General features: G+C 46.3%; 3 protein-coding genes across 12 annotated transcripts in view; all 3 read left to right on the top strand.

Moving 5' to 3' along the window:
- raraa (retinoic acid receptor, alpha a) overlaps positions 1 to 4,401 on the top strand; it is a 101,367-nt gene extending 96,966 nt beyond the window's left edge. For all 8 annotated transcript variants that reach the window (XM_035533671.1, XM_035533667.1, XM_035533666.1 and 5 more), the window contains 3 exons: positions 1,889 to 2,093; positions 3,095 to 3,253; positions 3,553 to 4,401. In XM_035533671.1, coding sequence (XP_035389564.1) covers positions 1,889 to 2,093; positions 3,095 to 3,253; positions 3,553 to 3,755 — 567 coding nt within the window. In that variant the 3' untranslated portion in view covers positions 3,756 to 4,401. The remainder of the gene's footprint in view (positions 1 to 1,888; positions 2,094 to 3,094; positions 3,254 to 3,552) is intronic.
- A 3,747-nt stretch (positions 4,402 to 8,148) lies between these two features.
- Positions 8,149 to 19,719, top strand: mki67 (marker of proliferation Ki-67). 2 transcript variants are annotated; one of them, XM_035533488.1, is made up of 17 exons: positions 8,149 to 8,173; positions 8,275 to 8,350; positions 9,925 to 10,029; positions 10,222 to 10,303; positions 10,417 to 10,532; positions 10,675 to 10,747; positions 10,894 to 10,963; positions 11,143 to 12,003; positions 12,690 to 12,916; positions 13,003 to 13,546; positions 13,657 to 13,778; positions 13,898 to 14,072; positions 14,166 to 14,303; positions 14,412 to 16,063; positions 16,191 to 16,239; positions 16,488 to 18,902; positions 19,196 to 19,719. In XM_035533488.1, exons 3-17 carry the CDS (start codon positions 9,941 to 9,943, stop codon positions 19,282 to 19,284), a joined length of 6,702 nt encoding a protein of 2,233 aa, XP_035389381.1. In that variant the 5' UTR covers positions 8,149 to 8,173; positions 8,275 to 8,350; positions 9,925 to 9,940; the 3' UTR covers positions 19,285 to 19,719. The 2 variants fall into 2 exon arrangements, with proteins under 2 accessions (XP_035389381.1, XP_035389380.1); XM_035533487.1 differs by lacking the exons at positions 8,149 to 8,173; positions 8,275 to 8,350 and adding an exon at positions 9,147 to 9,284.
- A 354-nt stretch (positions 19,720 to 20,073) lies between these two features.
- Positions 20,074 to 26,260, top strand: tut1 (terminal uridylyl transferase 1, U6 snRNA-specific). 2 transcript variants are annotated; one of them, XM_027009242.2, is made up of 10 exons: positions 20,074 to 20,449; positions 20,835 to 21,025; positions 21,201 to 21,407; positions 21,728 to 21,842; positions 22,151 to 22,275; positions 22,497 to 22,723; positions 23,389 to 23,501; positions 23,781 to 23,903; positions 24,446 to 24,538; positions 24,682 to 26,260. In XM_027009242.2, exons 1-10 carry the CDS (start codon positions 20,374 to 20,376, stop codon positions 25,785 to 25,787), a joined length of 2,376 nt encoding a protein of 791 aa, XP_026865043.2. In that variant the 5' UTR covers positions 20,074 to 20,373; the 3' UTR covers positions 25,788 to 26,260. The 2 variants fall into 2 exon arrangements, with proteins under 2 accessions (XP_026865043.2, XP_026865044.2); XM_027009243.2 differs by having other exon boundaries at positions 20,075 to 20,449; positions 23,392 to 23,501.

Genomic DNA, 26,260 nt, shown 5'->3' on the forward strand with positions numbered 1-26,260 from the left:
GGAGAAAATGTGCAAAATCCTTAGAACACCGTACAGGCCAAGAACTGTGTCTAAATTATTTAGCAGCACTGAAGCAATACAAAAAGGCCCGATACATGCCCCCTAATTTATCAGACATTTGAAAAAGCACTTGAAATTAAAATACGTTCTGGGATATGTGGAAATCGTTAAACAAAACAAAAGGAAAATAATTCATATCAATCCAAAATGGAAATATCGGGAAAACAAATTTTGGATCATTGTGTGAAAACCCAGAATGTAAAGGTACAGAAGCAACTGACCTTAGAATTCGAGAAATGAAAAGAATCAGCTGACGTTCCACAAAGATTCTGGAGTCCACATGATTGTGCCAGAAATGCTTCAACATAGCAGTCCTGAACTTCAAATGGCAGTGCAGAAACTTAAGCCAGGTTTTTGGATTCCGGTAAAATTCCAAAGATCTGGAACAAAGGCCTAATCGCACCGATCTTCTGAAATGGCGACAAATCCAATCCCATAATTGACAGAGGAGTCCGTGATAACAGTGTACAAGTTTTCTGTGGTTTTATTAATTTTAGGATTCACGCATTTCTCAACAATCACAATGTAAGGAATAAATCTCATAAACATATCTCTAAATCTCTAAACGTAGAACAGCGGATCATCTCTGCACTCTCCAGGCCCTGATAAAAACCATGTTCACAAGAAATCTAGAGGGCAAATCTAGAGGGAAAAAACATTTTGCCTGTTTTGTGGATTTTAAGAAAGGCCTTTAACACTGCATGGACCAAAGGCCTATTTTTCAAACAGCTCCAAAGCGCTGTAGGGGTTCAAGTGTACAGTATAATAAAAGCAATGTACACTAGCACAGACTGCTGGGTAAAAACCAGCACCAAACAAACAGAATATTTTAATTAAAACAGAGTAAAGCAAGGCTCCAGTCTTAGTCCAACTTTATTTAATATATATTATATAAATGAATTGGCCACAAAGTTACAAAATTAATCTATTCCAGGACTCATTTTAGAAGACCAAGAAATAATTGTCTGATGTATGCAAATAATTTAGTAATTATCTACTAACTAGCACCAACAGAAGAAGCACTTAACAAGAATATGTCAATGTTAGGAATACATTCTAGAGACGGGGCCCTTGAAGTAAACATGAACACAAAATAGGTAATCATTTTCCAAAGCAAAACCAGATTCCAAGAGAAAAAAAATGTTCTACAACAATGAATTCTGGGCACTAGAGCAAATACAAAAAAAATTTGGGCCCGAACACCCGCAGAATTACAGCTTCTTGAATTCTGCAGAGACATCCTGCAGTTAAACAGGAATGTGTGGAATCTGGCCAGCAGCACTGAACTGGGCAGATCTCCACTCCTACTGGATATCAAGAAAAGATGTTGCAAATTCTGGTACCACCTCAACCATTCAGACCCAACTCAGCCCCCGACACTCAGAAGAGGCCTTTCTGCGTAGAGTTACTAACAAAACAGAAAATATTACCAGGGGAAACAGAAAAATGTAGTTTCTACAAAACTGCCATAATATCAGAGAAAATAAAAGATACATTTATAATTATTTAGACTGTTTGTAATCTGTCCTTACTGTTATTGTATACTTCATTGTATTACATGTTGGTTCAGACATTGAAATGTCTGATGTTCTACAATTTCGTTGCCGTTTTGTTTATTTTTGTATTATATTTATAGTAAATATAAATGTTGCACTGAATGGTAGGAGTAAGACAGACTGGGAGAGAATAAAGGCAGAGTCCAGCAGAGAGCTCCTGGATCTTGCTGCTCGTTAGCAGTGTTGGCACACGGGACAGGGGTCCCGCCATCAGAGCGCGGGACCGTCTGACGTGCCCATCTGACCGCCGTCTTAATCTCCGTCTGTGCTAGATCCTGCGCATCTGCACGCGCTACACACCGGAGCAGGACACCATGACGTTCTCGGACGGGCTGACGCTCAACCGCACGCAGATGCACAACGCCGGCTTCGGGCCGCTCACGGACCTGGTGTTTGCCTTCGCCAACCAGCTGCTGCCCCTAGAGATGGACGACGCCGAGACGGGCCTGCTCAGCGCCATCTGTCTGCTTTGTGGAGGTGACACACACACACACATGCACACAAGCTCTCGCACACATGCTTTGAGTCTTGGGTCCTCTCAAGGTTTCTTCCTCGTGCTCTATAGGGAGTTTTTCTTTGCCACCGTCAACCTTGGCTTGCTCACTGGGGGCTTGGACTTGGACATGTGTAAAGCTGCTCCGTGACAGCGGCTGTTGTAAAAAGCGCTATATAAATAACTTTGACTTTGACACACAGTCATGCACACACGCTCACGCACACACACGTTCACACACACACATACACACACGTTCACACACGCTCGTGTGAACACAGACTCACTGGCAAAGCATTTACTCCTGCACATTCAGTTGGGGTAAATGTGCCACAGCCGTTAAAACTGGAGGTAACTGCTGGAGTCTTGTCTCTCCACACTCCTCATTGTGCAGCCTTTAACGAGACATGCTTGCAACAGACCCTGAAGTCTTTAAAGAAAACCAACCAAACATTTACATTTCTGGCATTTAGCAGACGCTCTTATCCAGAACTTACAAAAGTGCTTTGTCATTTACTCATAGAATCCATCCAAGCCAGTACAGTAGCTTAGAGTCCAATATACCAATGAACTACATTACTGTAGAATACAGGAATCAATGTGGATACCTAGAAGTACAAAATACATATAAGATCTGTAACAGACAACAATCAGTGCAATAAACAATACCATACAATAACAAACAAATAAACCAAATAAATCATTAGGCTTTGGGTCTGAGCCCTGCTGCGACCAGTAAATCCAGGTCGTGTGGTTTTTGGTTGTCTAAATGCCTGTACTTTTGGTTGTACTAAATGCCTGGAGTGGTTTGCTATACCTCTTGCTCCCCCTGGTGGCAGCAAAATGAACACCTCATTTAAGTCACTGCTTGTGTTTTCCGTGAACCTGAATGCTGACTTGTGTTGTTAGGCTAGTCAGCAGGATTGTGGTTTCAAGTGTGTGTGTGTGTGTGTGTGTGTGTGTGTGTGTGTGTGTGTGTGTGTAGATCGGCAAGACCTGGAGGAGGCTGAAAAAGTGGATGTCCTTCAGGAGCCTCTGTTGGAGGCCCTGAAGCTCTATGTGAGGAAGAGGAGGCCCCATAAACCCCACATGTTCCCCAAGATGCTGATGAAGATCACAGACCTACGAAGCATCAGTGCCAAGGGTGAGCGTCTCACTTGCTCAAACGCACACAAACTCTTTCACATGCATAGGAACACAGACACACACACACACACAAGCTCTGTCTCTCACAGTCATACACACAAGCTGTCCCTTGTGTGTATCAAATAATTGTGATCAAATAATCATTGTTCTCTCTCTCTCTCTCTCTCTCTCTCTCTCTCTCTCTCTCTCTGTCCCTCCCTCCCTTTCCCTCTCACTCTCTCGCTTCCTCTCTCTCTCTCTCTCTCTCTCTCTCTTTCTCTCTCTCCCCCCCCCCGCCCCCTCTCTCTCTCTCTCTAGGAGCGGAGCGAGTGATCACTCTGAAGATGGAGATCCCTGGGTCCATGCCTCCTCTTATCCAGGAGATGCTGGAGAACTCGGAGGGCCTAGAGAGCTCTGTAGGCGGAGCCAGCTCCCGGCCCGGCCCCGCCCCCACGGGCAGCTGTAGCCCTTCCCTCTCCACAAGCTCCGCCCAAAGCAGCCCGCCCACACAGTCGCCCTGACGGCAGTCTCCGCCCACCGCCCACCGACTACTGTGTCCCTTCCCCGACATGTACCAGACAGACACACTTTTGCAGAGGTTCCTCTCGGAGACTGGTGGCCTGCGCGGAGCACGTGGAGCTGTTTGGGTTTCCTCCATGATCCTCCTCTTCCTCTCTTCTCTATCGGACTCTGGCAATTCTCTCTCTCTCTCTCATTTGCTCTTGCAATGTCTATCGTTCGGGGCATCTGAAAAAAAGACTTAAGAAGAGAGGGGGAGGGACGTTTGGGAGAACCCTCCAGGCTAAGTTGGACAGACATTTGCAGAGGAAGAGGACAAACGTGTCAAAGCAAAAAGGTGGGCAGGACAAAGGAATCCAAGGACTCGCAGAGTTTCCTCTCTCACTCCAACATCTCAGGCGTGGACACCTGACGTATGACTGAGTTAGCTGAACCTCCTCTTTTCCAGCTTACAAGAGACAGATTTTTTACAAAAAAAATATATGAATAAATATATATAAAGAGAAAACTCAGAGTGACTGTGATTGAGTTGAAAAACAGACTGGAAGAGTAGATGCAGTTGTATTTCTGCAATGATTTTTTTCTTTTCTTTTTACAACCATTAGAGGAAAAGGGGAAAAAATGAAGAGTTGTTGTTTGTTTCAGATTGATGATGATGATGATGATGATGATGATGATGTTTTTCATGGAAATAAAACATTGGAAAAAAAAATTATTTGCACTCATATAAATTGTGCACAGGAAAAAAAATGACATAAATCATGGTTGAAAAAAATGTCTGCCTCTGTTCAGTTTGTCGGATTTACCCCGGTAACAGTTCCCCTGGAGTATTACAACAATATAACTAGCTCTGCTACTGTATTACTACTTAAATGAAGATTGTTCAGATCTGATAATGCTGTTTTTTTTTCATGGTCTCTGTTCCATATGGTGAACTATTGGAACTCCCTCTTGAAGAAATGCCTTCAATTTCTGTCTTTGTAGTAGACTTGGGTTAGTCTACAGTGCTATAATAATAGAATCTGAATTGGGGATTTTTGTGTAGAATCACCTGGATGCAGTCTTACTGGTCCCATGCATGTTTAGTACTGTTCCCTAAACATAACGCCAAGAACATGCTGCTATGGCGATACCGGATCAGTACTTTTAAATGCAAACCCTTTACGATATCTGTATTGGAACGCCTGTACCTTGACTGACAGCGTGCAGTATCTTCCTGGGACTGGACTAGCAGGAATAAGAGGTGCATATGCTGGGAGTCTCCATCTCCGTGGAGGAAAACTGGACTGGAACACTGCTTGTATGGGGCGTGCATCTTCAAAAGTCCGAACCCTTTAGAATGATGTTTTCTGCATAAAATGCGTGAAAAGTGATTAGATAAAAAAATATCCCAATTAAACAACACAAAAATGTCCTTTCATTTATCTGAACAACTGATGCAATATTGAATGGGAAAAAGTATGAAAACCTCTAGGAGTGTCAGGTAGTTGAAAGGGATATTTGGAGTCTGGTATTTTGATCAGGTATTATTCACTATTGAAGTATTCTCTTCATGGAAGAGTGCCATGCCTCAAACTAAGTATTTCAGGAAATGTGACCATTGCTCACCAGGTTGCAAAGGGTTACAAAAACCGTTTTAAAGAGTTTGGCCTTCACCAGTCCACAGTGAGGCAGATGATATACAAATGGAGGAAGTTCGGTATCACTGTTGGTCTCCCAGGGAGTGGTCATCCAACTGAAACCCCTCCAATGGCATGACGGAGGTCACAAAGAACCCCAGGGCAACACCAAAACACCTACGGACCTCATGCAGTGAGTAACGTCAATGTTCATGAGTCTGCCAGCAGGTGAACGGGAACGTGAACGGTGTGCGTGGATGGACGCCACTGCTCTCCATAAATAGCACTGCTGCCCATCTGAAGTTTGCTCAAGGCAACATGGAAAAGCCAGAGGCGTACTGGCAGACTTTCAGAACAGAACATTTTGGTTTAATGAGAAGAGTGATGCTTGGTGAAAACCAATCACTGCATACGAACATAAAAAGCGTCGTCGAGGGATGGGCTGGGAGATGAGATGTTGCGAGATGATCAGGTTCACAGCTGCTTTGCTGCTACAGGACAACTTCAGGGTACTGGGGCAGCTCAAGAAACACACCAAGTCTTAGTGAGGTTTGGGTACTAATAGCTGGGAAGTATAGGTTCATTTAGCATAAACCATCTCCAAAAAAGGCACTTCAGACAGTCTTATAAATGTCTTAATAAGACTGCTCTCACCATTCAATGGCCATTCGTGTCTGTTATTAAAGACAGAAAACGTAGCCAATTGGTCATTAAAAGAGACATAGATGCTCCATTTACATTTCGGTCCATTACAAACAGGCTGTTCCTGCCTTCTTCGGGGGCCGTCTGCGTTATTTCAATTCCAGCGTATTACAGTGATGGTCAGGCGGACCACAACACATTGTACCTTTATCTTGGAATGGCTGGAACAAAGACCCTCTTACACAAACAGCTTCCCATAATACTTAACGCAGTTTAATTATGAGCACAAATAAACTGTAATACATGAGGGAACATAACATACAAATGAAAGATATCACATACCTTTTCCAACAAAGGCATTAAATGTTGGATTGTTTTTATTTAACAAATAATTGAAAATGGATATTGTTTTGGTTGTGTACTTGGGTTCTTGTTAGACAGTTTTGTGACTTAACTATCAGGTCATATTTCAGGTCAAATGTTTGCAGAAATATGGCACTGAAGATTGGCACTGAAGCTCAGTTTCACTGCTCCTTCCTCCTCTGTGAAGACTCTGGTCCGGATCTCTGATCAAAAACCGGGCGGGGGGAGGGAGTGTCAACAAAGCAAGATTTCTCAGTTTAGGATAACTTAAGATCAAAGTCAAGACTGTCCAATGGGAAGAATTGAGTGACATTCCTATTGGACATTCCTCAACTTTGAGGATTTTTCAGTTAAGGATTACGAGGCCAAAGTTAAGACTGTCCAATTGGAGAAGAGTCGAGTGATAGTCCTGTTGGACAATTTGAGCTAACCACAGAAATCCTGTTTCGTGAACTATACCCCTGCTTTGTTTTTTGCTTACTTTTTGAATTCAATGATGAACATCACACCTCAGTACTGGACAAAGACATGAACATCACACCCCAGTACTGAACAAAGACATGAACATCACACCCCAGTCAAGGACTGAGGTAATAAAAAGAGTGTTAACAGGGAAAAGAGGCCTAACATTGCATTAGCCATAGTAATAACATAAGACAAAGAGGAGTATAGATTCTGTGCCCTTTCAGAATGATTTGCAAACAGGGCAGAGACCTCTGCAGGCTTCTGCAAAGGATCCTGGGTAGGCTTTGGTGAACCTCAGGGTAACATATATGACCTCTCCACCAGGCTCAGGACCATATAGAAAAACAATCTTCTTTAGGACAAGGTTAAGAGAAGTCTTCTCTTGGAATGTGTGGTAACGGGTTCCAACTGGTGTGGGTGTTGAATATTAGTTTGCATATGTTGACTAATGTATGGTTTGGATGTAATGGTGGCGAATGCAAACACTAGTATGTAAAAAGGTGGGCTGAATACATAATCACTTCTGACAACTAAAAATGTGGGCTCTTTGATTGATTGATTGTTAGACATTCTCCAGGAGGGTTCCTCAATAATGCTTGCTAACGTTAACCTGCAGTAAAGGACAGGACCAGCTATTCTCTTTAACTAATTCTGAAGTCTGCATCTTCATATTATATTTGAATGTTTAACTCAACTAGCTGACTGGGGCAATTAGGAACGACATGACACGGACCTGAACATCACACATCAGACGTCCGTGCATGAAAACCAAGAAATGAAAAGATGGGCTCGTGGACAGGCCTAAGCAGGTCGACAAACAAACAAACTGATGAAAGTTAACGATCCACACAGTGCACATTCTACGAGCTGTCTGTGGTTTTATTCCTGTTTTTCCATGAAAGCACATAGAAGAACAGTAGGTCTGTGTAGAATTTCATTTAAGTGAATTTAACAGATTTTCTGCACATATGACCTTAGGAAAAACTGGACATAACTAAATTTTTTTTTTAAATGACGACAACAAAAAAAAACCAAAAATAACTCCATTAGGAGAGGTATATACAACAGCTCAGTGATGCATCCGGTGCGTCCTTTAAGAGGCCTATCAGATGCAAGAGCATACCGACCTCTTTAAAAGAGACCAATCAGCTGTGTGATCATGCTGACCGCTTTAAAAGAGACCAATCAGCTTTGGTTGTCAAAGCACGACTACAAACGGGCCAGGCAGAAGCGAGTAGTGTCGTTGACCCTTGAGGTTTGTGTTGACTGTGCAAAACTGGGGGCTGGGGGCCAGTGTTCATACAGCCGCTGTGGTCGGCGCCAAGGACAAAGTAAGTGAAAAAGTTTGCACTGAGGATATGAACATTACAGGCTGTCATAAACCTAGATGCTCCTCTTCTCATTGGCCAATGTCCAAGCCTTCCCTCACTAGGAAGAAAAGGCTACTGGATCTCCAACAAACGTCATGAGAGTAGCGCTACATCGGGCCCTCTGGAAATGCTATCGAGGTATGCTTGAACAAATATGTAAACAGATTAATAAGTTGGTCTATTAGTTTGACTTAGAGGTAAGCAAAATATGTAAACATTTCAGCATTCTAATGAGCATTCGCATATACCCAGAGTTTGACAGTTTACCTTTGAAGCTTAACCTAGTACGGTTTCTGGCTTTATTAGTGGAGCCCATAACAAATAGTACTATATACTAAGCCAGTTAGTTGGGCTGTATATAATGCGCCAAAATCTGTATTTGGTAATAGATTTTTTTTTTCTTCGATTCGGTACCTTATAGCGTTGGTTAAATGAAAGCAATTTGAACTGTATTGGTGATAAGCCTGTGGGAAAAGATCATATGAACTCAGATACAGTATATCAATGCAGTACATCGTGTGGTCGGTACAGGTAGGTCTATAGATTGCTCGGTGTCCAGCAGGCGAAGCAACTGCAGTTAGAACTTGAACCCATTCACTATTGGCTCCGGGCCTTTCTATAGGCTACAACGGCCACCAATCGGGCGCCTTCGCGCGGAATTTCAAACACTTTTTAAACGCTGAGTAGTTATCTGCCATTTATCCTTCCGCACAATATAGTTCTCAATTGTAATATAAAATTGTGCGGGATTGGAATCTAAAATTAAAAAAAAATCGATTAGGATATCTTGGGTGTTTGTACTGTTGTATTCTATGTCTGATAGAAACAAGGTGTTTAGATACCTTTGCTTTCAGCGGAAGGATTTATTTCCCGCACCACTCCGCATCTTGCTGGTTCCAGTAGCAGTTTGGCGTAGCTAGGTAGCTAAGCTAACTATAACGTAGTTGAGTCAGTGAGGAGCGCTCGGTTAGATAGCTAATAAAGCTAATGTTGCCTTTTAATTTGTGTATCACACTGTAGAGAATTTTATTTACATCGATGAAATATTTCATCTGGATTTATTTTAACTCAGGTAAGACGTTTGTGTTTTTCACGCTGATCGTTGTAGGCTTGGCTAGTTCTAACGTGAACGTAACGGATCTTAAGACGTTTTGTTGATCTGTAACTTTGCTAGCGTTAGATAGTTAAAGCTAGTGTTCGTACTGTAAAGACACTTAACGATATTATTTATTAAGCCCAACAATAAGGTACATGCCTAGCTAAGGTTTTCATTTATTGTGACCCACCTTGATCTCTTTATCCGCCTAAATTGTCTTAGCCAGCCAGCTAAGTCGATTATGTTGACTTAACAAAACTACGTGTTCTGCTAATCTTCTTGCAGTCTAAGCCTTCCGGTTATGTATTTATATTACATAGATAACTTAACTATGGCTTCATGATCATGTTAGTTAACCTAGGCAACTAATAGATTACATAGATAACTATGGCTTCGTGATCGTTAGTTAACCTAGATAGCTAGATTAACGTGGTGGCTAACTCGTTGGCACGTTAAAGCACATGTTGGTTGTAGCTAGCTACCGATTTATTTTGGTAGCTATAACAGTCTTCTAACATACAGGTTTCTTCACTTGTGCTAAACCTAGATGGCTAGCTACAAGCCTGCGGTGTGTGCATAGCGTGTACCGAAGCTGTTTTGTTTTATTTTCCACCAGGTAAGTCGAAACGAAGATGCCTCTGTTCGGTAAAGTAGTGGTCATTAAGAGGAACGGCGCGGATGGGACCGAATTTCCGCTTACAGCACCCTGCCTGTTTGGAAGGTCGGTCACAGTCGCGAATAAAACGGTGCATATAGATAATAATGCGGTGGTTGTGTGCATTTTGCTTGCTGATGCGTTGTCTTAGTGGATGTCGCTGCATGGTGTGGCACTAGGTTATGTCGTGTTTTTGGACATTAGTTTGCTCAACATGTACACGCAGCAGATTTATGATGGACCGTGTACCTGTTCTAGGAAGCTTGACTGTGATATCCGGATTCAGTTGCCACACGTCTCCAAAGAGCAATGCAGAATTGAACAGAATGAAAATAAAGAGGTAACCTAAATATTGTGCAGTATCATGGAACGACTGTAAGGTTTTTTGTTTTTTGAACATATAATTTCATGGATGTCACACACTGTGCCTCTGTGTATGTGCTCGTTTTAAAGCTGATTTTGACAAATTTGAGCTCCGTCAATCCAACTCACATCAATGGGGAGGTTGTTCAGCAGTCTGAGCGTTTAAAGCATGGAGATCTAATCACAATTATTGATCGTTCTTTTAGGTATGTGCTTCCTTTTTTTTCTGGAATTATTCTCACTTAATGTTTAGCTATTTTTAATCGTTATTTTTAATGTTTGAGTTTATTTACATGTACCTGCTTTGGTTATTTATTATTGAAAATTACATTACTTAATACAATATAGGTTTGAGTACCCACCTCCACCAACTCCCAAGAAAAAAAGGTTGTCCACAACGGAGAAAGGTGAAGCTATCAAGGTGAGCTTTAGCCAATCAAATCTCTCAGTTGATCATGACGTTTCTCAGAGTTGCTGGAGTACTGTGGCTGGCAGCTTGGCCCTTTGTTGCATTTGTCACTCATGTTTGTTCATTGTCTTTGTGCTGTGTCCTTGTTTCATTCCCAGGTCTTGCAAGACCAGCGAGCAGGGAGCACCCCTGGCCCCACAGACAGAAAGAAGTCAGAGCATTCTTTAGGTAAGCAACCACTTTGTTTGTGTGAGAGAGAATGCCTCAGCGATGTGTGTGTGTGTGTGTGTGTATATCACACGTGCTCAACACTGTCTTGATTTGGCTCTTACTACGTTTTCATATTCACCAATTGGCCTGTAGGAAAAATGTGAAACCTCATTAACGTGTGTCTTGTGCTTTTCCAGACTCTTGTTTGAAGGATGGATCCAACCTGCTGCCCACTTTGGACCAGGGTGTTGAGGTTGCCAAGGGCAGTGGCAGTCAGCTGCCCAGACCCAATATGGACCACAGCGAGTCGCCCTTCTTGAAGCTCTGCAACGTGGTGAAGAAGGATCTGGCTACCAAATTGCCACAGAAAAGCCAAGCTCCTCCCGGTACGCCTCTCTCAAGGCCCCGAGACGACAGGGAAGAGCCCAGAAAGGCTCCGGTCACTCACACGGATGTACCCAGCAAAAAAGATGTGCCGGTAACTCCTGGGCTGGGTAAGAAGAAGCGGCGATCCTCGAATGTTGGGTCTGCGAATGGAGGTGACGGCATTGCACTTGACGGCACTGTGCACCCTATGGAGGGCCCACTTGCGGGTGTACAGATGGTCCCGCCAGCTGTGCCGGGTTCAGCCACTAAACACAAGAAGAGCTCTTCAGGCCCGGACACCCCCACACCACTAGAATGCAGCATCACCCATAGTCCTCAGAATAAGAGCTATGAAGCAATACCGCCGACGTTCAGTGCTAAAGAGGTGGCCCAGCAAATCCTGTCTGAGTCTTCGGATGCTGAGAAAATGCCCAAGTCCCTGAAAGGCAGAAGAAGTGCGGTCTCTCGGCCAGAGAGTCCAGCAGTGACCCCTAAAAGACAGCCAGGCCCCCAGACCTCTCCAGGCCCCAGGAGGGCCGAAGCAGGCCAGTCCCAGACGCCACCCCTATGCGCTGATGAGCCTGAACCCAAGCTGGTCTCCAGGACCTCCCCCAGGGCAAACGCAGGCAAAAGGTTTCAAGTCAAAGATGTGTTGCATGAGATTGGGACCACGCCAGCTTGTGAGAACAAAGGTAGGACTGCCGCCATCTGCCTGTTACTGAGTAATTGTAAAGGCTCTGTTATCCTACAGCATTTGGAAGGATGTTTGAGCAATGCAGAATATAGAAATGGGAAATGAGTGAGAGAAACTGCAAAAGAATGAACTCATCAGAACAGTGTGTCTAAATGTGTATGATGTCTGTAAATAATGCACATGATGTTAATGTAATGGCTGATTTGCTAGAGAATTGTATGAATTTGAAAATTTGTAATGTAGTAGGCGTTAATGTCTGTGACATACAGATATCACATTAGACATGTTTAAGTGGGGCGGTTGGGGTGCTTGACTTGTGATTGGGAGGTTGCTGGTTCAAGCCTCGCTGCTGCCGGGTTGCCGCTGTTGGGCCCCTGAGCATGGCCCTTAACCCTCAGTTGCTCCTGTCTGGGTTTGGGCTGCCTGGTAGTATCCTAGCCCACACCTGTTGCTGGTGCTGATGGCATGGCAGTCTGCAGTGGTATTCTATACCTCTGGTCTACTGTTTGTGATGCAATGTTTATTTAAGAAATTGTGTATGTTTTTCTCCCACTCTACATTGTTTTGGTGGTTTTGTCAATGATTCCATTGTAGGATTATAAAACTTTAGGTCTTGATGCATCACGTTTGTCTTTTAATGGCTTCCAGATCTAAAAGAATTATTGAATATCTTGTGTTCCATAGGTGATGTCCAACCCTCTGGCAAGAAGCATAAAAAGGCTGACTTGCCTGTTCCTGTGGCCAAGAGAAAGCGGGTGTCCTTCGGTGGTCAGCTGAGCCCTGAGCTGTTTGATAGACGCTTGCCACCCAACTCTCCCCTCCGTAGAGGGGCGAGCCCTGGAAGACGGAGCCTGAGCATCTACCAAAAACCCCAGTCACTCCTCCGGCGAGCATCCACTATCGGTCTAATGGTAAAGCTTGACCTGGTTGTTATTACGCTGTCATTGCTTTCTAATTGAGTATAAACCTGCTACGAACCCTGTTCTGCTGTCCACAGAGTTTCCTTCTCGATGAGGCCATCCAAGAGAACACAGCTAAGAGCGCTTTGCCCAAACGAACATCGTCCCCTGGTAAGGGTGCCAAAGTGGCCTCACCAGCCAAGATTTCTTCTCCGGCAAAGAAGGCCCACAGCCCAAAGGCAAAAACCCCATCACCCAAAGGTAAAAAAAGCCAGTCCCAGACTCCTACGCCATCTCCAGCCACAGCAACACCCAAGACCCCCAACTCCACTAGGAGAAGATCAAATGAGTCAGTTAAGATGCCTGGACCTTGTGAGGGGTCATTGACCCAGACACCTACTGTCCAAGGACGATTTTCGGTGTCGCAGGTCAGCACGCCGTCACCGGTCTCTGACCAAGAGAGAGAGGTGAAAGGAGCGACATCTGTCTCAGAGGTTCCCCTGGATAGTGTGACACCCAAGATGAACCTGAGGAGGACTAGCATGAAGGCGTTGTCTAGGAAGACCCCGAGAAGTGCGCTGAAGAGTGCTCTCAAGGTCATGCGTTCCCGCCGCAGTGGAGCTTCACGAGCCAATCTGAAAGGTAAAGCATAATGTTGGGGTATTTGGTGCCTCTGTACTTAAAACTACTCCAGTGCTGGTTTAGGTATTGGTGCACATAGTTAACTTATTTGTTTTTATTCATGTTCAAAGTTGTCAGTTCCTGGGCTGACATAGTGAAGTTTGGCCAAATCAAACTTCAGACAGATCTTGAAGCTAAGAAAACGGTGCCCAGGAGAAAGGCAGCCAAGCAGACTCGAGTGACCCAACCTCAGGTGAATGCACTATTTCTGGCACCCTGGCATGTCTCGGTTGATGCAACGTTATTCGCTCTGGGACGTGAGCTTTGACCTCAGATGTTCTGGGGTGGCCATTCATTGTTTTATCTTTGCAGACCCCTGTACGAAGACTGAAGGATGATACCAGCACTGGCCATGCAGATTCTCCTGCTACTGTTGTCATAGGCAAAGCTTATATGAGGAGTGCCCAGACTACAGGTGCAGTCCCTAAAACGGTGTCCAACATTGTGCTGTACACAAAGGACAGGGAAATGGACGAGGACTTCACAGGTGAGATGACTCATTCAGCGACCTTTTTGTTCATGTTTCATTCACTCTCTTATTCTTCCGCCAATACCCGCGATGTGTGACTTGCCTTTGCAGGTGTTGCAGAGATATTTAAAACCCCAGCTAACAGCATGAGCGTTGTTGAGCGGGTTAGTGAGTGTCCAGAAACCCCGTTTGGTGTTTCTGTTGGCTCTGTAGCTGAAATGTCAGTGATGAACACTCCTGAGGAATTGGGTAAGTGTTGGTGTGTTTATGAAGTTATATTATTGTTGTAAAAAATATAATAAATGCATTTTTATTTATCTTAAACTCATTAACTCATTTATACACATACCATGATAGGTGAAATGATAGTGTCTCCCATGAGCGTTGCCACCACGGCCAGACTTGGACATTACAACAGTGAAGCTGTATCTCGGCTACTGAAGGACAACCAAGATGCTAGTTTATTTCAGCAAGACAGTCCTTCTCAAATTAATAACTCGAATGACTTCCCTGCTTCTGAAGTCATTTCAGTGCTAGAGATGCCTGTTGAAGACCAGATGGAGGAGGAGGAGGCGGAATGGTCTCAGACAGTGTGCCAAACACCACTGCAGAAACCTGCACCATCAGACTGTCTTACAGGACTCAAGAAGCTTATGACAACACCTAAGCAGAGAGCTGAACCAATAGAAGACCTGAGTGGCAGATTACCCAGGACTCCTAAGGAGCGAAAAGAGCCTCAGGAGGAGAGTTTGAAAGGTGTTAAAGAGCTTGTTAACACCCCCAAACAAATGGAAATGCTCTTGGAAGACACAACTGGATTTAAAAAGTTGGATAGCAGCCAAACAGTGTGTTCTTCAGGCCTCAGCAGCATTATGAGGACCTCTAAGTACAAAACCGAGCAAGAGGAGGACCTTACTGGAGTGAAGCAACTAATGCAAACCCCTAAGTTCAAGGGGCAGCCAGTAGAGAAGGTATTTGGAGTGAAGAGGTTGATGAAGACCCCCAAACAGAAAAGCGGACCTGTTGAGGAAGACCTGAGTGGCATTCAACAGTTGATGAAGACCCCCAAACAGAAGAGCGGACCTGTTGAGGAGGACCTGAGTGGCATTCAACAGTTGATGAAGACCCCCAAACAGAAGAGCGGACCTGTTGAGGAGGACCTGAGTGGCATTCAACAGTTGATGAAGACCCCCAAACAGAAGAGCGGACCTGTTGAGGAGGACCTGAGTGGCATTCAACAGTTGATGAAGACCCCCAATCAGAAGAGCGGACCTGTTGAGGAAGACCTGAGTGGCATTCAACAGTTGAATACCCCCAAACAGAAGAGCGGACCTGTTGAGAAGGACCTGAGTGACATTCAACAGTTGATGAAGACCCCCAAACAGAAGAGCATACCTGTTGAGGAAGACCTGAGTGGCATTCAACAGTTGATGAAGAGCGGACCTGTTGAGGAAGACCTGAGTGGCATTCAACAGTTGAATACCCCCAAACAGAAGAGCGGACCTGTTGAGGAGCACCTGAGTGGCATTCCACAGTTGATGAAGACCCCCAAACAGAAGAGCGGACCTGTTGAGGAGGACCTGAGTGGCATTCAACAGTTGATGAAGACCCCCAAACAGAAGAGCGGACCTGTTGAGGAGGACCTGAGTGGCATTCAACAGTTGATGAAGACCCCCAAACAGAAGAGCGGACCTGTTGAGGAAGACATGAGTGGCATTCAACAGTTGATGAAGACCCCCAAACAGAAGAGCGGACCTGTTGAGGAAGACCTGAGTGGCATTCAACAGTTGAAGAAGAGCGGACCTGTTGAGGAAGACCTGAGTGGCATTCAACAGTTGAAGAAGAGCGGACCTGTTGAGGAAGACCTGAGTGGCATTCAACAGTTGAAGACCCCCAAACGGAGAAGGGATAACGCGGTGGAGAACCTCACTGAACCTGCAGAACCAATGAGAAAGTTAACCTCTGATGTAACTGAAACGAAACAAAATAACACGAGTGCGTCAGCTAAGGTAAGAACTGATTCCCATCCAGAGAAACCTGATTCCAGATTACACACGCTCCCTATGAAGCACACACCTTCTTAATGCAGGTAATGCTCTGTAGACTATGGTAATTTACTCCTCCTTTTATTCTCAGATACAAGAGCCTCTGGTTTCTGTGGCCTCTGATGTTTTGTCTGTGGAAGGTGAGTTAATGTCAGATGTGCTCCCATAGTTCTCTTGGTAGAGTTCACTTCCCAGGGACCACACACTCTTGTTGTACGTTCATTAGTAAGTTGCCATGGAGCACGTGCCAAATACTGGAAAAAATGCAAATGTAATGGCTGTGCTAATATTCAGCTGTTTTTCACCTACAATTCTGGAAAGTTACATAAGTGTAACTTTAGTTTTGTTTTCATTATATCTGGAAATGTTTTTTTGACTTCTTTTTAAGATGATGAGGATCTGGAAGACAAGGAAAACATCTGCCCAGCTGAGGGCATGAACAGCAAAACCGAGGCAGCTATTGCTATCCAGGAGGTTTCACAGGTAGAGCTGGAGAAAGAGGCAGAAACCACCCTGAAAACAAAAATGAGCCAATCAGACGAAGAGAACGAGATTATCTCAGTTGAAATATCTTGTTCTAAGGAGAACAGTCAAATCTTAGATCCACTTGTGGGAGCCGAGTGCACTTATCAAGACCTAGATGCCACTCCATCTTTGTCTGCTGTTGAGCAAGTGGGAAAATCATGTCATGCTAAGAAGAACCAGCATGGTGGACGGGTGAAAGCACAGAAACCCCAGCAGAGTGACCGTGGTGATTCTGCGTCTGCTGTAGTGCCAGGAAAGAACAAGTGTACTAGTGTTGATGCCGTGGAGACTCCTGCACCGAGACGGAGGAGAGGTAAGGCCTTTGTCGTGGAGCTCGAGATCGCCCCTGTGCCGAGTCCTGTTAGAAGATCTGCTAGAGGGATGGTTCCAAAGCACCATTTTGAAGAAGAAAGGCGTGTGGAGGCACCAAAACTGCCTCAGAGCGTCGCAGATGGCAAGCAGAATTCAAAATGTCCATCTGCAGCTAAAGCCAGGAGGGCCCAGAAAGCTAAACCTGATGTCATGGTCGGGCAGGTTTTGGAGACAAAGACATCTGCTGACCCGACGACTGCTGAACCTCCTAAAGTGGTAGAGGCCTTACAGAAATCGCCAGTTCCTGCAGCCAATGGCAAACGAGGACGAGGCGCTAAGCAGGAGGCTGAGAAGTCCCTTCTTGTCCCTACTACACAAGAACCACAACGTATGATCGTTCCTGAAGGTGTGGTTGTGGAAACAGACATGGCACCAGGAGGCAGTGAACTTCAGTCTTTGGCAGAGGCCAACACGAGAAGTAGGAGAGGCAGGGGACGCAAGAAGGAAACCCTGAAGGCAGCACAAGTTGAAGAAATGACCGAATCCACCACAGCTAACGTGGAACCAGACAGCTCTAAGGTTGTGGTTGTGTCTGATGGACAACCGCAAACGTCTGCGGTGAAGCCGAGACGGGGGAGGAGGGCAAAACCAGGGGCTCTGAAGGACCAAGCAGTGGTCGCTGAGCCACCGGCTGATGCTGAGCCTGTGGCGGTTGTACACCCACCAGCCAGGTCCAGCCGAGGGGCCAGGCCCAGAGTGCTAAAACCTCAGGCAAACCAACCTGCTGTAGAACCCAGCGCATCAGCAACTGAGCCTGTGCGTTGCGAGCAAGTGGTGGTGAAGAACATCAGGGGAGGCAGGAGAAAAATGCAGCCTAAAGCTCAGGCCTCAGAAGACACCCAGGAAGTAGACGAAGACAAGCCGCAAGTGGACAGCGATCGTGCAGGACAGACGGAAGCCCCAGCCATCAAATCTGCGCGAGGTAAAAGGGCGGCTACCATCCGGGAGCCGGAGGTTGCTGTCAAAAGAGGACGGCGTGGTGCTGCCACGGCTTCAGCTGCTGCCGAGGTTCCTCCTCCAGCTGTCAAGTCCAGTCGTGGCAGGAAAGCCACCGTCAAAGTGGAAGATGCTCCCGTACCAGAAGAACGAGTCAGAGAGACTAGCGAGGCAGGGAGGGTGGCCGCATCGGAGAAGAATTGGACTCCGGTTGCTGAGGCGGGGCCTGGAGGAGCTCAAGACACTGGCAGCGAGGTCGTGGGTAAGAGAGGACGAGGCAGGCTGGCTAAGAAAGCCAAGGTTTCAAGCGAGGACAACTCTGTCAAGGAAGCTGAGGAGTTGACTACAGCCAAAGAATCTGCTCTCGACTGTGAAAACAGGAAAACCTCCAAGAAAACTGTTAATTGGAACTCCGATCTGGTGTGCATCAGAGAGGTCAAATTGGGCAAGGAAGAACTCGAGCAGAAGTCCAAAAAGAAGGCTGACCCGGCAGCTATGGCTATTAAAGAGCCCTCGGTCATGGAGACCAAACAGCCAGAAGGTCCCCCAGCCAAAAGCCGCAAAGGGGGAGTGGTGAAGAGACGAGATGAACCTGCTGCACGGCAGTCTGAGGTGGCTGCTGAGGAGAATGCTTCACGGGCCGGGAGAGGAAGAGCAGCTGCTTCCAGAGCCAATGATGGCATGGCAGCCTGTCCGAAAAGGGGGAACAGAAATAAGGAGATGGAGACTGCGGCCGAGGAAACACCGGGTGTGAAGTCCACGCCAAAAACTAAGACGGGCAAAGCGGCCCGTCCACAAGCTCAGGTAGAAGTGGACGTGCTGGGCAAACGGAGGAGGGCACCGGCGACGCGGGTGGCTCCTGCTGCCGAAGCAGAACCGAGCGAGCCTGCCGCGGACAACGGCAAACCTGAGCGGGGCAAAAGGAAAGCGGCTCGGGACGTTTCCGCGCAGGCCGAGGGCCCTACCTCAGGTGGAGTAATGCTGTTTTATTTTTAATGACACATTGAGCTATATTTGCATGATACAATAATACAATTTTTGTATTTCTTGTATTGTTAGACACGGACACCTGTAGCTGTGCTTAGATTATCCAGTCACACACACACAGACCGACAAAATAAGAGTTTCACTACTGGAGTGCAATATCATAGTAGTAGTACTTTTTCCAGTACCATTCTGATTTGAGATCCATTAGTTTTGTATTTGGATTGCTAAACAGAAAATGGCAGTTGTTTGTCCTGACTGTATATTATATTCCCACAGTAGCGACCCCTCGTCGTGGGACCAGAGCTCAGAAAAAGGTTGAAACGGTCATCTCTTCAGCTCCCCTGAAGCGAACAAGGAGGAAGTAAAGCACTGATCCCGAGGAGTAGTTGTAAATATTAAAGTGAAGTATAGTGCTTTTTTATATATTGGACCACAAGAATTATGATGTTTATACTGTTTTTTTCTTACCAGTTTGACTTAAAAAAAAAAGAATGCCACAAAAAATGCTGTCATTTTAAATGTCTTTTTTGAAATTTGTGGATTTTTACATTTTTTTTTTAATGCTTGAAAAGGATGGAATATAATCTTTTGTATTAACAAAAATGTCCTTTTTTATTTCTTGCTTGAAAATATCCTATACTCGTAGATTTTAGATCTCATGTTTGTTTAAAAAAAAATCTTTAAAAACAGGATTAGTAAACAAGTTCTTCCAGGCTGTCACCAACTTGTATGTTAAGGTAGTATGTTTTATGACTTAAGTAAAGTTTTTTGAGAAATTATCAATAAAATCTGTGCTCTCAGTTCATTCTTCTAAAGTCTATTTTATTTTTTTATTCTGTTTTTTGTTTCACTTGTCAGTATGACCAAGATGAAACCTCATTTTCATGTTTCATCAAAAATTTGCATGCCAATTGCAGCTGCTATGGATGCTCGATATGAGGTAGTTACCACTAAAGAAACTCATTTGAGTTAGATGTTCATAAGGAGACAAGACAGATTGGGGAAGACAGGTTAAATTCTTCAGAATAATTGCATGGAATACAGGTTTTATGTATTTTATTAATACAGATTTGATTCAGAGACTAGACTGGCCACTCTAAAAACCCCTAAAAGTGGGATATGTGGGTGGTGATATGTCAACACACAAAATCATGACCTAAGGAGCTAGCTACCAGCTGACCAGTTTGATACAGGAAAACAACCTTTTCACGTCAGAAAGATGCCGAAGGTGTCCATCCAGTCGTTCAAGCTGGCTGTTAAATGGTGGTGTATTATGAAATGTTAGGCAACTCAATGCTTTGTGTAGAGGGGAACCAAAGCGCACAATTCTGTGTTTCCGTGGTAGCCGAAAAGGGTGGTGAACACAGTCGGAAAGTATGGAGGGAGATTTGATTTAGCTGGCTAGTTTACGGTCTGATCTGGGAAGCAGGTTTAAGCGTCGCTTTACGAACAGAATGGAAGCTGATAACGACATCCAAACGACGCCGAGAGGGTTTCACTGCAAGCTGTGCGATGTTACCATACCCAACAGTACGTTTTTCGACTGCTTGATACCTCCAGTCTAGCGCACGTAAACGCAACGTAACTAGTGAGCTAACGCTAGTTAGCATCCGTGCTATCAGCTTGAAATGCGTTAATTTTATATACGAGACTTACAAAAAAGTTGATAAATTTCGTTTGTTTTATGTAACTAACAACAAAGGGTTAGCCTAGTCAGCTAGCGTGCGCTGAAAGCTAACTTATACAATATAACTTAACAAGCTTGCTTGTTAGTCAAGAGGGGCAAAGCTGATTAGTTGCGGTTTGGTATGAGAGGTGTGAAGGACAGAACAGACGCACACTGTGATTGCTGCTGAGGGAAGAGTGTTGTAATCTCGCTTAGCTGACCTGAGCTGTGTTGCCTCGGTGTCCCTAGAACCCAGCCTCGAGGACCACGTCAGGGGAAAGAAGCACGAGCACCTGTGCCGGCTGCGCGCGAAAAGGAAGTCTCAGGAGGAGAACAGCGTCTTCGTCAGCGGGTTCAGAGCCGCCACCTCGCGCACCGAGCTCGAGGAGTACTTTGAGCACTTTGGGCCCGTGACTGAGGTCATCATGGACAAGGAGAGGGTCCGTGCAGCAGAGACCCCGTTTAGGGCAGATGGCCTCATGTCCACCACGCCTGTGATATTTAAGGCTCAGGCTCACCATGTGTGTGTGTGTGTGTGTGTGTGTGTGTGTGTGTGCGCGCGCGCGTGTGTGTGTGTGTGTGTGCGTGTGCGCACACTCCTGTGCTCTTTTGCAGGGCGTGTATGCCATTGTGGAGTTCGCCGAGGCTGGCGGCACACAGTCTGCTTTGACTCAGCTGGAGCACAGTTTGCATGGCCTGAAGCTCCGAGTCAAGCCCAGGGAGAGGAAGGAGTTCAAGCTCACAGGCAGGGGAAAGCACGACCCCAAGAAAGCCCAAGTTGGCATGGGGAAACTCAGCTACGAACTCTGCCAAGCAGGCTCGGTAAGGATTGCTCGATTACGGTTGCAAACGCGGCACAAAAGAGGGCGTTCCGTTTACAGGAACATTTTGCTATTTTCCTAAAAACATATCCTCACTCTTTTGCATATAGGCCATTGTCTTAGGATACCATCAAGCCCTGTCAGAAACAACAATCTAGTCAGCTATCCGTAGCGCAGTGGACACGTTCTGTAGTGCCCAGTCAAATTATACTGCAATACGCAAAAGGCATGCTTTCAATAGAGTATGTCGGTGTTCTTTCCCAAATTTATTTATCTTCCCTTTTGGGGAAACGGGTGTCCTAATGGGATGTGTTGTGGCAGGTGAATGAGCAAATGCAGAAGGTGGTGGAGACCTTCCAGCTGTCCGAGGGGGACCGGAAGGCCAGGGAGCTCCTTGTCCAGCTGCTGCAGGAGGTCTTCTCCGAGTTCCTGCCAGGTCAGCACATGACCACACCCCCTCCCCCAGCAGACATGTCGCTTGGCCAATCATAGCGAAGTGTAAACGTTGAGGGGGAGGAGCTAGATTTGTTTTTCTACTGGTTTGTCACAAGAAGTCTTAAATAGTTATGTCTTCTCGGTAGCTCAGTTGCATTCTGGTTTAGAAGAACGTATATTTTCAGAAGAGCTATTTCCAGCTGTTTGTTACTTAGTTTCACTTCACTAATCGTGGTTCTGCTGTATGGGAAGAGCAGTGGTGTGTTCGTTTGCTGGTCTCTTGATGTGCTGGTTTGCTGTGGGACGCAGACTGCCAGATCATCCCCTTTGGATCCTCCGTCAACACGTTTGGTGTCCACGGCTGTGACCTGGATCTGGTCCTAGACCTGGAGAACACCAAGGCCTTCCAGTGCCGGGCAAGAACGTCTGATCAGGTGCGGTCCCACCTGATTCCGAAACGGCGTAACATTGCTCTGTTCTGTGTAGTCTAATAATTGTATGCTTATATCATTGTGTTGCACAGCAGTGACGCCATTCTCACTCGCACGTATGCACACGCCTAACGTTACACGTGTTGTTATAGCGACGATCAGTGAATCTCTAATCCGGTCCACCGCTGTCCTGTGAACCTGCCTCATCTCTGCTCCCTCTCCAGACGGGCGAGGACCGGTCAGAGGACGGGCGTTCGGAGGACTCCATCCTGTCCGACATCGACTTGGCCTCGGCCTCGGCCGCCGAGCTGTTGGACCTGGTGGCGGCTATCCTGCGGAAGTGTGTCCCCGGCGTGCACAAGGTGCAGTGTGTGAGCACGGCACGCCTGCCCCTGGTCAAGTTCAACTACCGGCCTCTCGCGCTACAGGGTGACATCACTATCAACAACAGGTAGTCCTCACAGCCACTGCAGTCGAGATTTGATCATTTTACCTCATCACAACTAGGGGTGTAATTGCATGTGTCTTCCTGCGTGCAGTCCTGCCGAGAATGTACAGCAGCCTGCGTGAGATGATTGATGAGCGTAATGCAGAGGCCAATTTCACAAGAGTGAATTCCACTCAAAACTTTAAGCCATAAACCATTAGTAAGTCAGCGTCATGCTGTTCTAAGCTTGGCTCATCTAAGTATTGCCGTCTGACTGAGTCAGTCACGTTCTGGCGGATGCGAGTGACGCACAGGAGCTCAAAGACCTGCCTGCTTCTTTAAAATCAGCTGTAAGGGGAAAATTTCAGGTTCCCAGTGAACCTACGACAGCGAGTGATAGACAAAGACAGCGTGTTGACATTGTAGGCAGTGTGCGCAGCAACACATGAACATGCATATTGGACACCGTCACCCAGGTGATAATCATGCGCGTTTACGTGTTTGGCAGAGATATTCTTATCAAGTGCAACCCAAGGACTCTTATTGGTGGTGGGCAGAGCTGCCTAAGAGGGGAGTTGTCTGAAGATATCCAGTCAACGTGTAGTGAAGGAGGAGCCTCTTCCCCTCAGGGAGGAATGTAGGAGACACCCACCACCTTAACTCTTTCTCTCTCTCCTCTAACCCCTTGGGAGGCTGGCGGTGAGGAATACCCGTTTCCTGCAGCTGTGTTCGGCGCTGGACTCCCGAGTGCGCCCTCTAGTGTACACTGTTCGGTTCTGGGCCAAGCAGAAGCAGCTGGCAGGTACCATGGCTACAGATTAGTATGTGCGCTAATCCATTTACAAGCGCATGTTTCTTCTTCGTAGGCTGCTGGCGTTAGTTCTGCTTGGCTTACAGTGCATCTGTCTTCATCTAGCAGACATTGTGTGTACTTGTTTTCTCTCTGTATGATTGGTTTACTGCCAGATGATCACATGCTGGTCCTTAACCGCCCAATGAGTGCTGCCACACTGGCCCGGTTTTACACTCCCACCATGTTACACAGTGAGGCTCTCTCTCTCTCCCTCCCTCCCTCCATCAGGGAATCCGTTTGGCGGCGGTCCCTTGCTGAATAACTACGCGCTCACCCTCCTGGTGGTGTTCTACCTGCAGAGTGTGGAGCCGCCCGTCCTGCCCACAGTGGAAAAGCTCAGGGGCATGGCATGTAAGTGCTGCAGTCGGGCTGTAGATGGGGGTAGATCGGCTCTTAGTTGGTGGGGAGAGCACAGGGTTGAATGGGCTCCATGCTAACCCTACCTCTTCTCTCAGCTCTGGAGCATGGCATGAGACCATCAGTACAGCATTTAAAAAAAAAAAGAAATGTCTGTGCATCTCAGAAACATCACACACTACTAATTTACCAGTGATGCCCTAATAGCCATAAAGAATCTCTGAGACACACACACACACACACACACACACACACACACACACCCTAAAAATGGTAATATAAAGAAGGCCAACAGAGAGCCTTTATCTTTGATCATCTCTGCTAAATTACTCATCTCCCTCTGCAATATGTGCGGATGATTTATTTCAGGTGTTACAGTGACAGAGTGCTGATAGTACCTTTTTTAATGGGCCATAAAGCTGAGAGGAGATAATAAAGGTACATGCACAGAAGTGGTGGCATAAGAAACATCTTTTTAAAAAAACAACATGACGCCTGCTGTGCTTTTTTTTTGTTTGTTTGTTTGTTTTTCGCAGGTGAGGAGGAGGTGTGTGTCATTGACGGGTGGGACTGCACCTTCCCCAGCCAGCCGTTCAGTGTGCCCCCCAGTAAAAACACGGACGACCTCTGTGAGTACGGCCTGACCTTGGCTCACGCCTTCCTTCCAGGAGAGCGATTCTTCGGTCCGTCGTCGGCGCTTTGTCGTCTGGCTGTTTGGGACTCCATTGCTAAGATGCTGACTTCTCTCTGGTGTTGACTCTCGCTCTTTCAGGCACACTACTGTTTGGCTTCTTCCGGTTCTACTCCAAGTTTGACTTTCCTTCAGTGGTGGTAAGTCTGAGGGAAACTTGCGCCCTGCCCATCGCGGACTTTGTCGGCGACGAGGAGATGCCCGACGAGCCCGAGGGCTGCGTGGCAAAACTGAGGCCCTCGGCGGGCCCCAAACTGGGCCCCGTGACCATCCTGGATCCCTTTGAGCTCCAGCACAACGTGGCGGGGAACCTGAGCGAGCGCACACACAGGAGTCTCCGTCACGAGCTCACCGAGGCAGAGAAGTACTGCCGCAGCCTGCAGTTCCAGCGCAAGTCGGCCAAAGGCAAGTCGTGGGGCCTGGTGCGGCTGTTCACGCCGCATGGGGAAGCTGCGGCGGCCGCCTGCGATGCCCCCTACAGGCACCTGGAGATCTGCATCCCATTCAGAGCAGCCAGCCTTCCCGACGGGCATCGCACAGACCCGAGCGAGGGTGGCGATGCCTGCCGTACTGTCTGGTTTGGCAGGCTGTGCTCGGTGGTAGAGCTGGTGTTCAGAGACGTCCTGAAGTGCACACCTGTGGAGGGTCATGCACGTCTGGACCCGAGCGAGGCTGGACAGGGAGCGACAGTGGAGGAAGCAGTTGAGGGCCAGAGTGTTGAGGGTTGCAGCCCTCAGGTATCAGCTCATGCCGGTGTAAAGAGGCCCCTGTCTGTGGATGAAGGCCCATCATCCTCTCCACAGGGCAAGAGGCAGAGGCTGGACCCTTGGGCTGAACACCCAGAATCGGTTCACTGGAGCTGGGCCCAGACGCACCCGGTCTGGGCTGGCCGGCGGAAGGTCCGCAAGGATTTACTGAAAATGAGTGACGAGGCCTCCCAGCCTGAAGGGGGCAGCAGCACCTTGGAGAGCAGGGTGACGCAGCACATCATGGAGAAGCAGGCCAACCCCCGAGACCTGCTGGAATTCAGCGTGGACGGCACGGTGGTGGGTGTGGGCGAAAGCATGAAGGCAGTGATTAAGTTCTGCCCAACCAATGATGTTTCAGGACATTTTCAAGACTTCTTCCACTTCCTTGAATCGTTTCTGCCAAAGATGGTGGAAACAATGCTGGCAAAACTCGAGTAGGTGATTTTGCTTCCATTTGGTTCGCTCCCCTGACACATCCTCCTGTTGGTTTTGATGTTTGTTTCTGGATCGTAGGAGATTTTAAATCCCTTTAATGGCAGAAATAAACCCATTACTAAACTGAATCTAGCAGCCAAAGTAATGGTAATTACTGACAACCAGTAGATTTGGTTTTGTTGAGACGTTCCCCTTTTTAGTAATATTACTTACGATTGGTCATTTGTTTCAGATTTGCATATTCTTTCAAAGTTGAGTTTAAAAAGTTGACTTTTTTCAGTGTGAGTTTAGGACATTGATTTTGCTTAGTTTCTTTTGTTTGTTTATTTTTGGTAATGTCTTTGCACGGTTGTGCATTTAACCTGAACAAAAGAAAAAACTGGAAATGCAGTTTATTAAATATGAAATGAGCAATAGCGTATAATGTCTGACTTTTGTGACACTTTGTATTGGAATTAAACAGCCTTTTATCCCCC

The sequence above is a fragment of the Electrophorus electricus genome, chromosome 14 (genome assembly GCF_013358815.1).
Source record: "Electrophorus electricus isolate fEleEle1 chromosome 14, fEleEle1.pri, whole genome shotgun sequence".
NCBI classification, from domain to species: domain Eukaryota; kingdom Metazoa; phylum Chordata; class Actinopteri; order Gymnotiformes; family Gymnotidae; genus Electrophorus; species Electrophorus electricus.

Bases quoted from the DNA above. Each gene is read 5' to 3' on its own strand.
- mki67 (XM_035533488.1), top strand. From the start codon at position 9,941: ATGCCTCTGTTCGGTAAAGTAGTGGTCATTAAGAGGAACGGCGCGGAT. The intron at 10,030-10,221 runs GTCGGTCACAGT...TACCTGTTCTAG, and splicing joins GCACCCTGCCTGTTTGGAAG to GAAGCTTGACTGTGATATCC. The intron at 13,779-13,897 runs GTGAATGCACTA...TTATCTTTGCAG, and splicing joins CTCGAGTGACCCAACCTCAG to ACCCCTGTACGAAGACTGAA.
- tut1 (XM_027009242.2), top strand. From the start codon at position 20,374: ATGGAAGCTGATAACGACATCCAAACGACGCCGAGAGGGTTTCACTGC. The intron at 21,408-21,727 runs GTAAGGATTGCT...GTGTTGTGGCAG, and splicing joins AACTCTGCCAAGCAGGCTCG to GTGAATGAGCAAATGCAGAA. The intron at 23,502-23,780 runs GTACCATGGCTA...TCCCTCCATCAG, and splicing joins CAAGCAGAAGCAGCTGGCAG to GGAATCCGTTTGGCGGCGGT.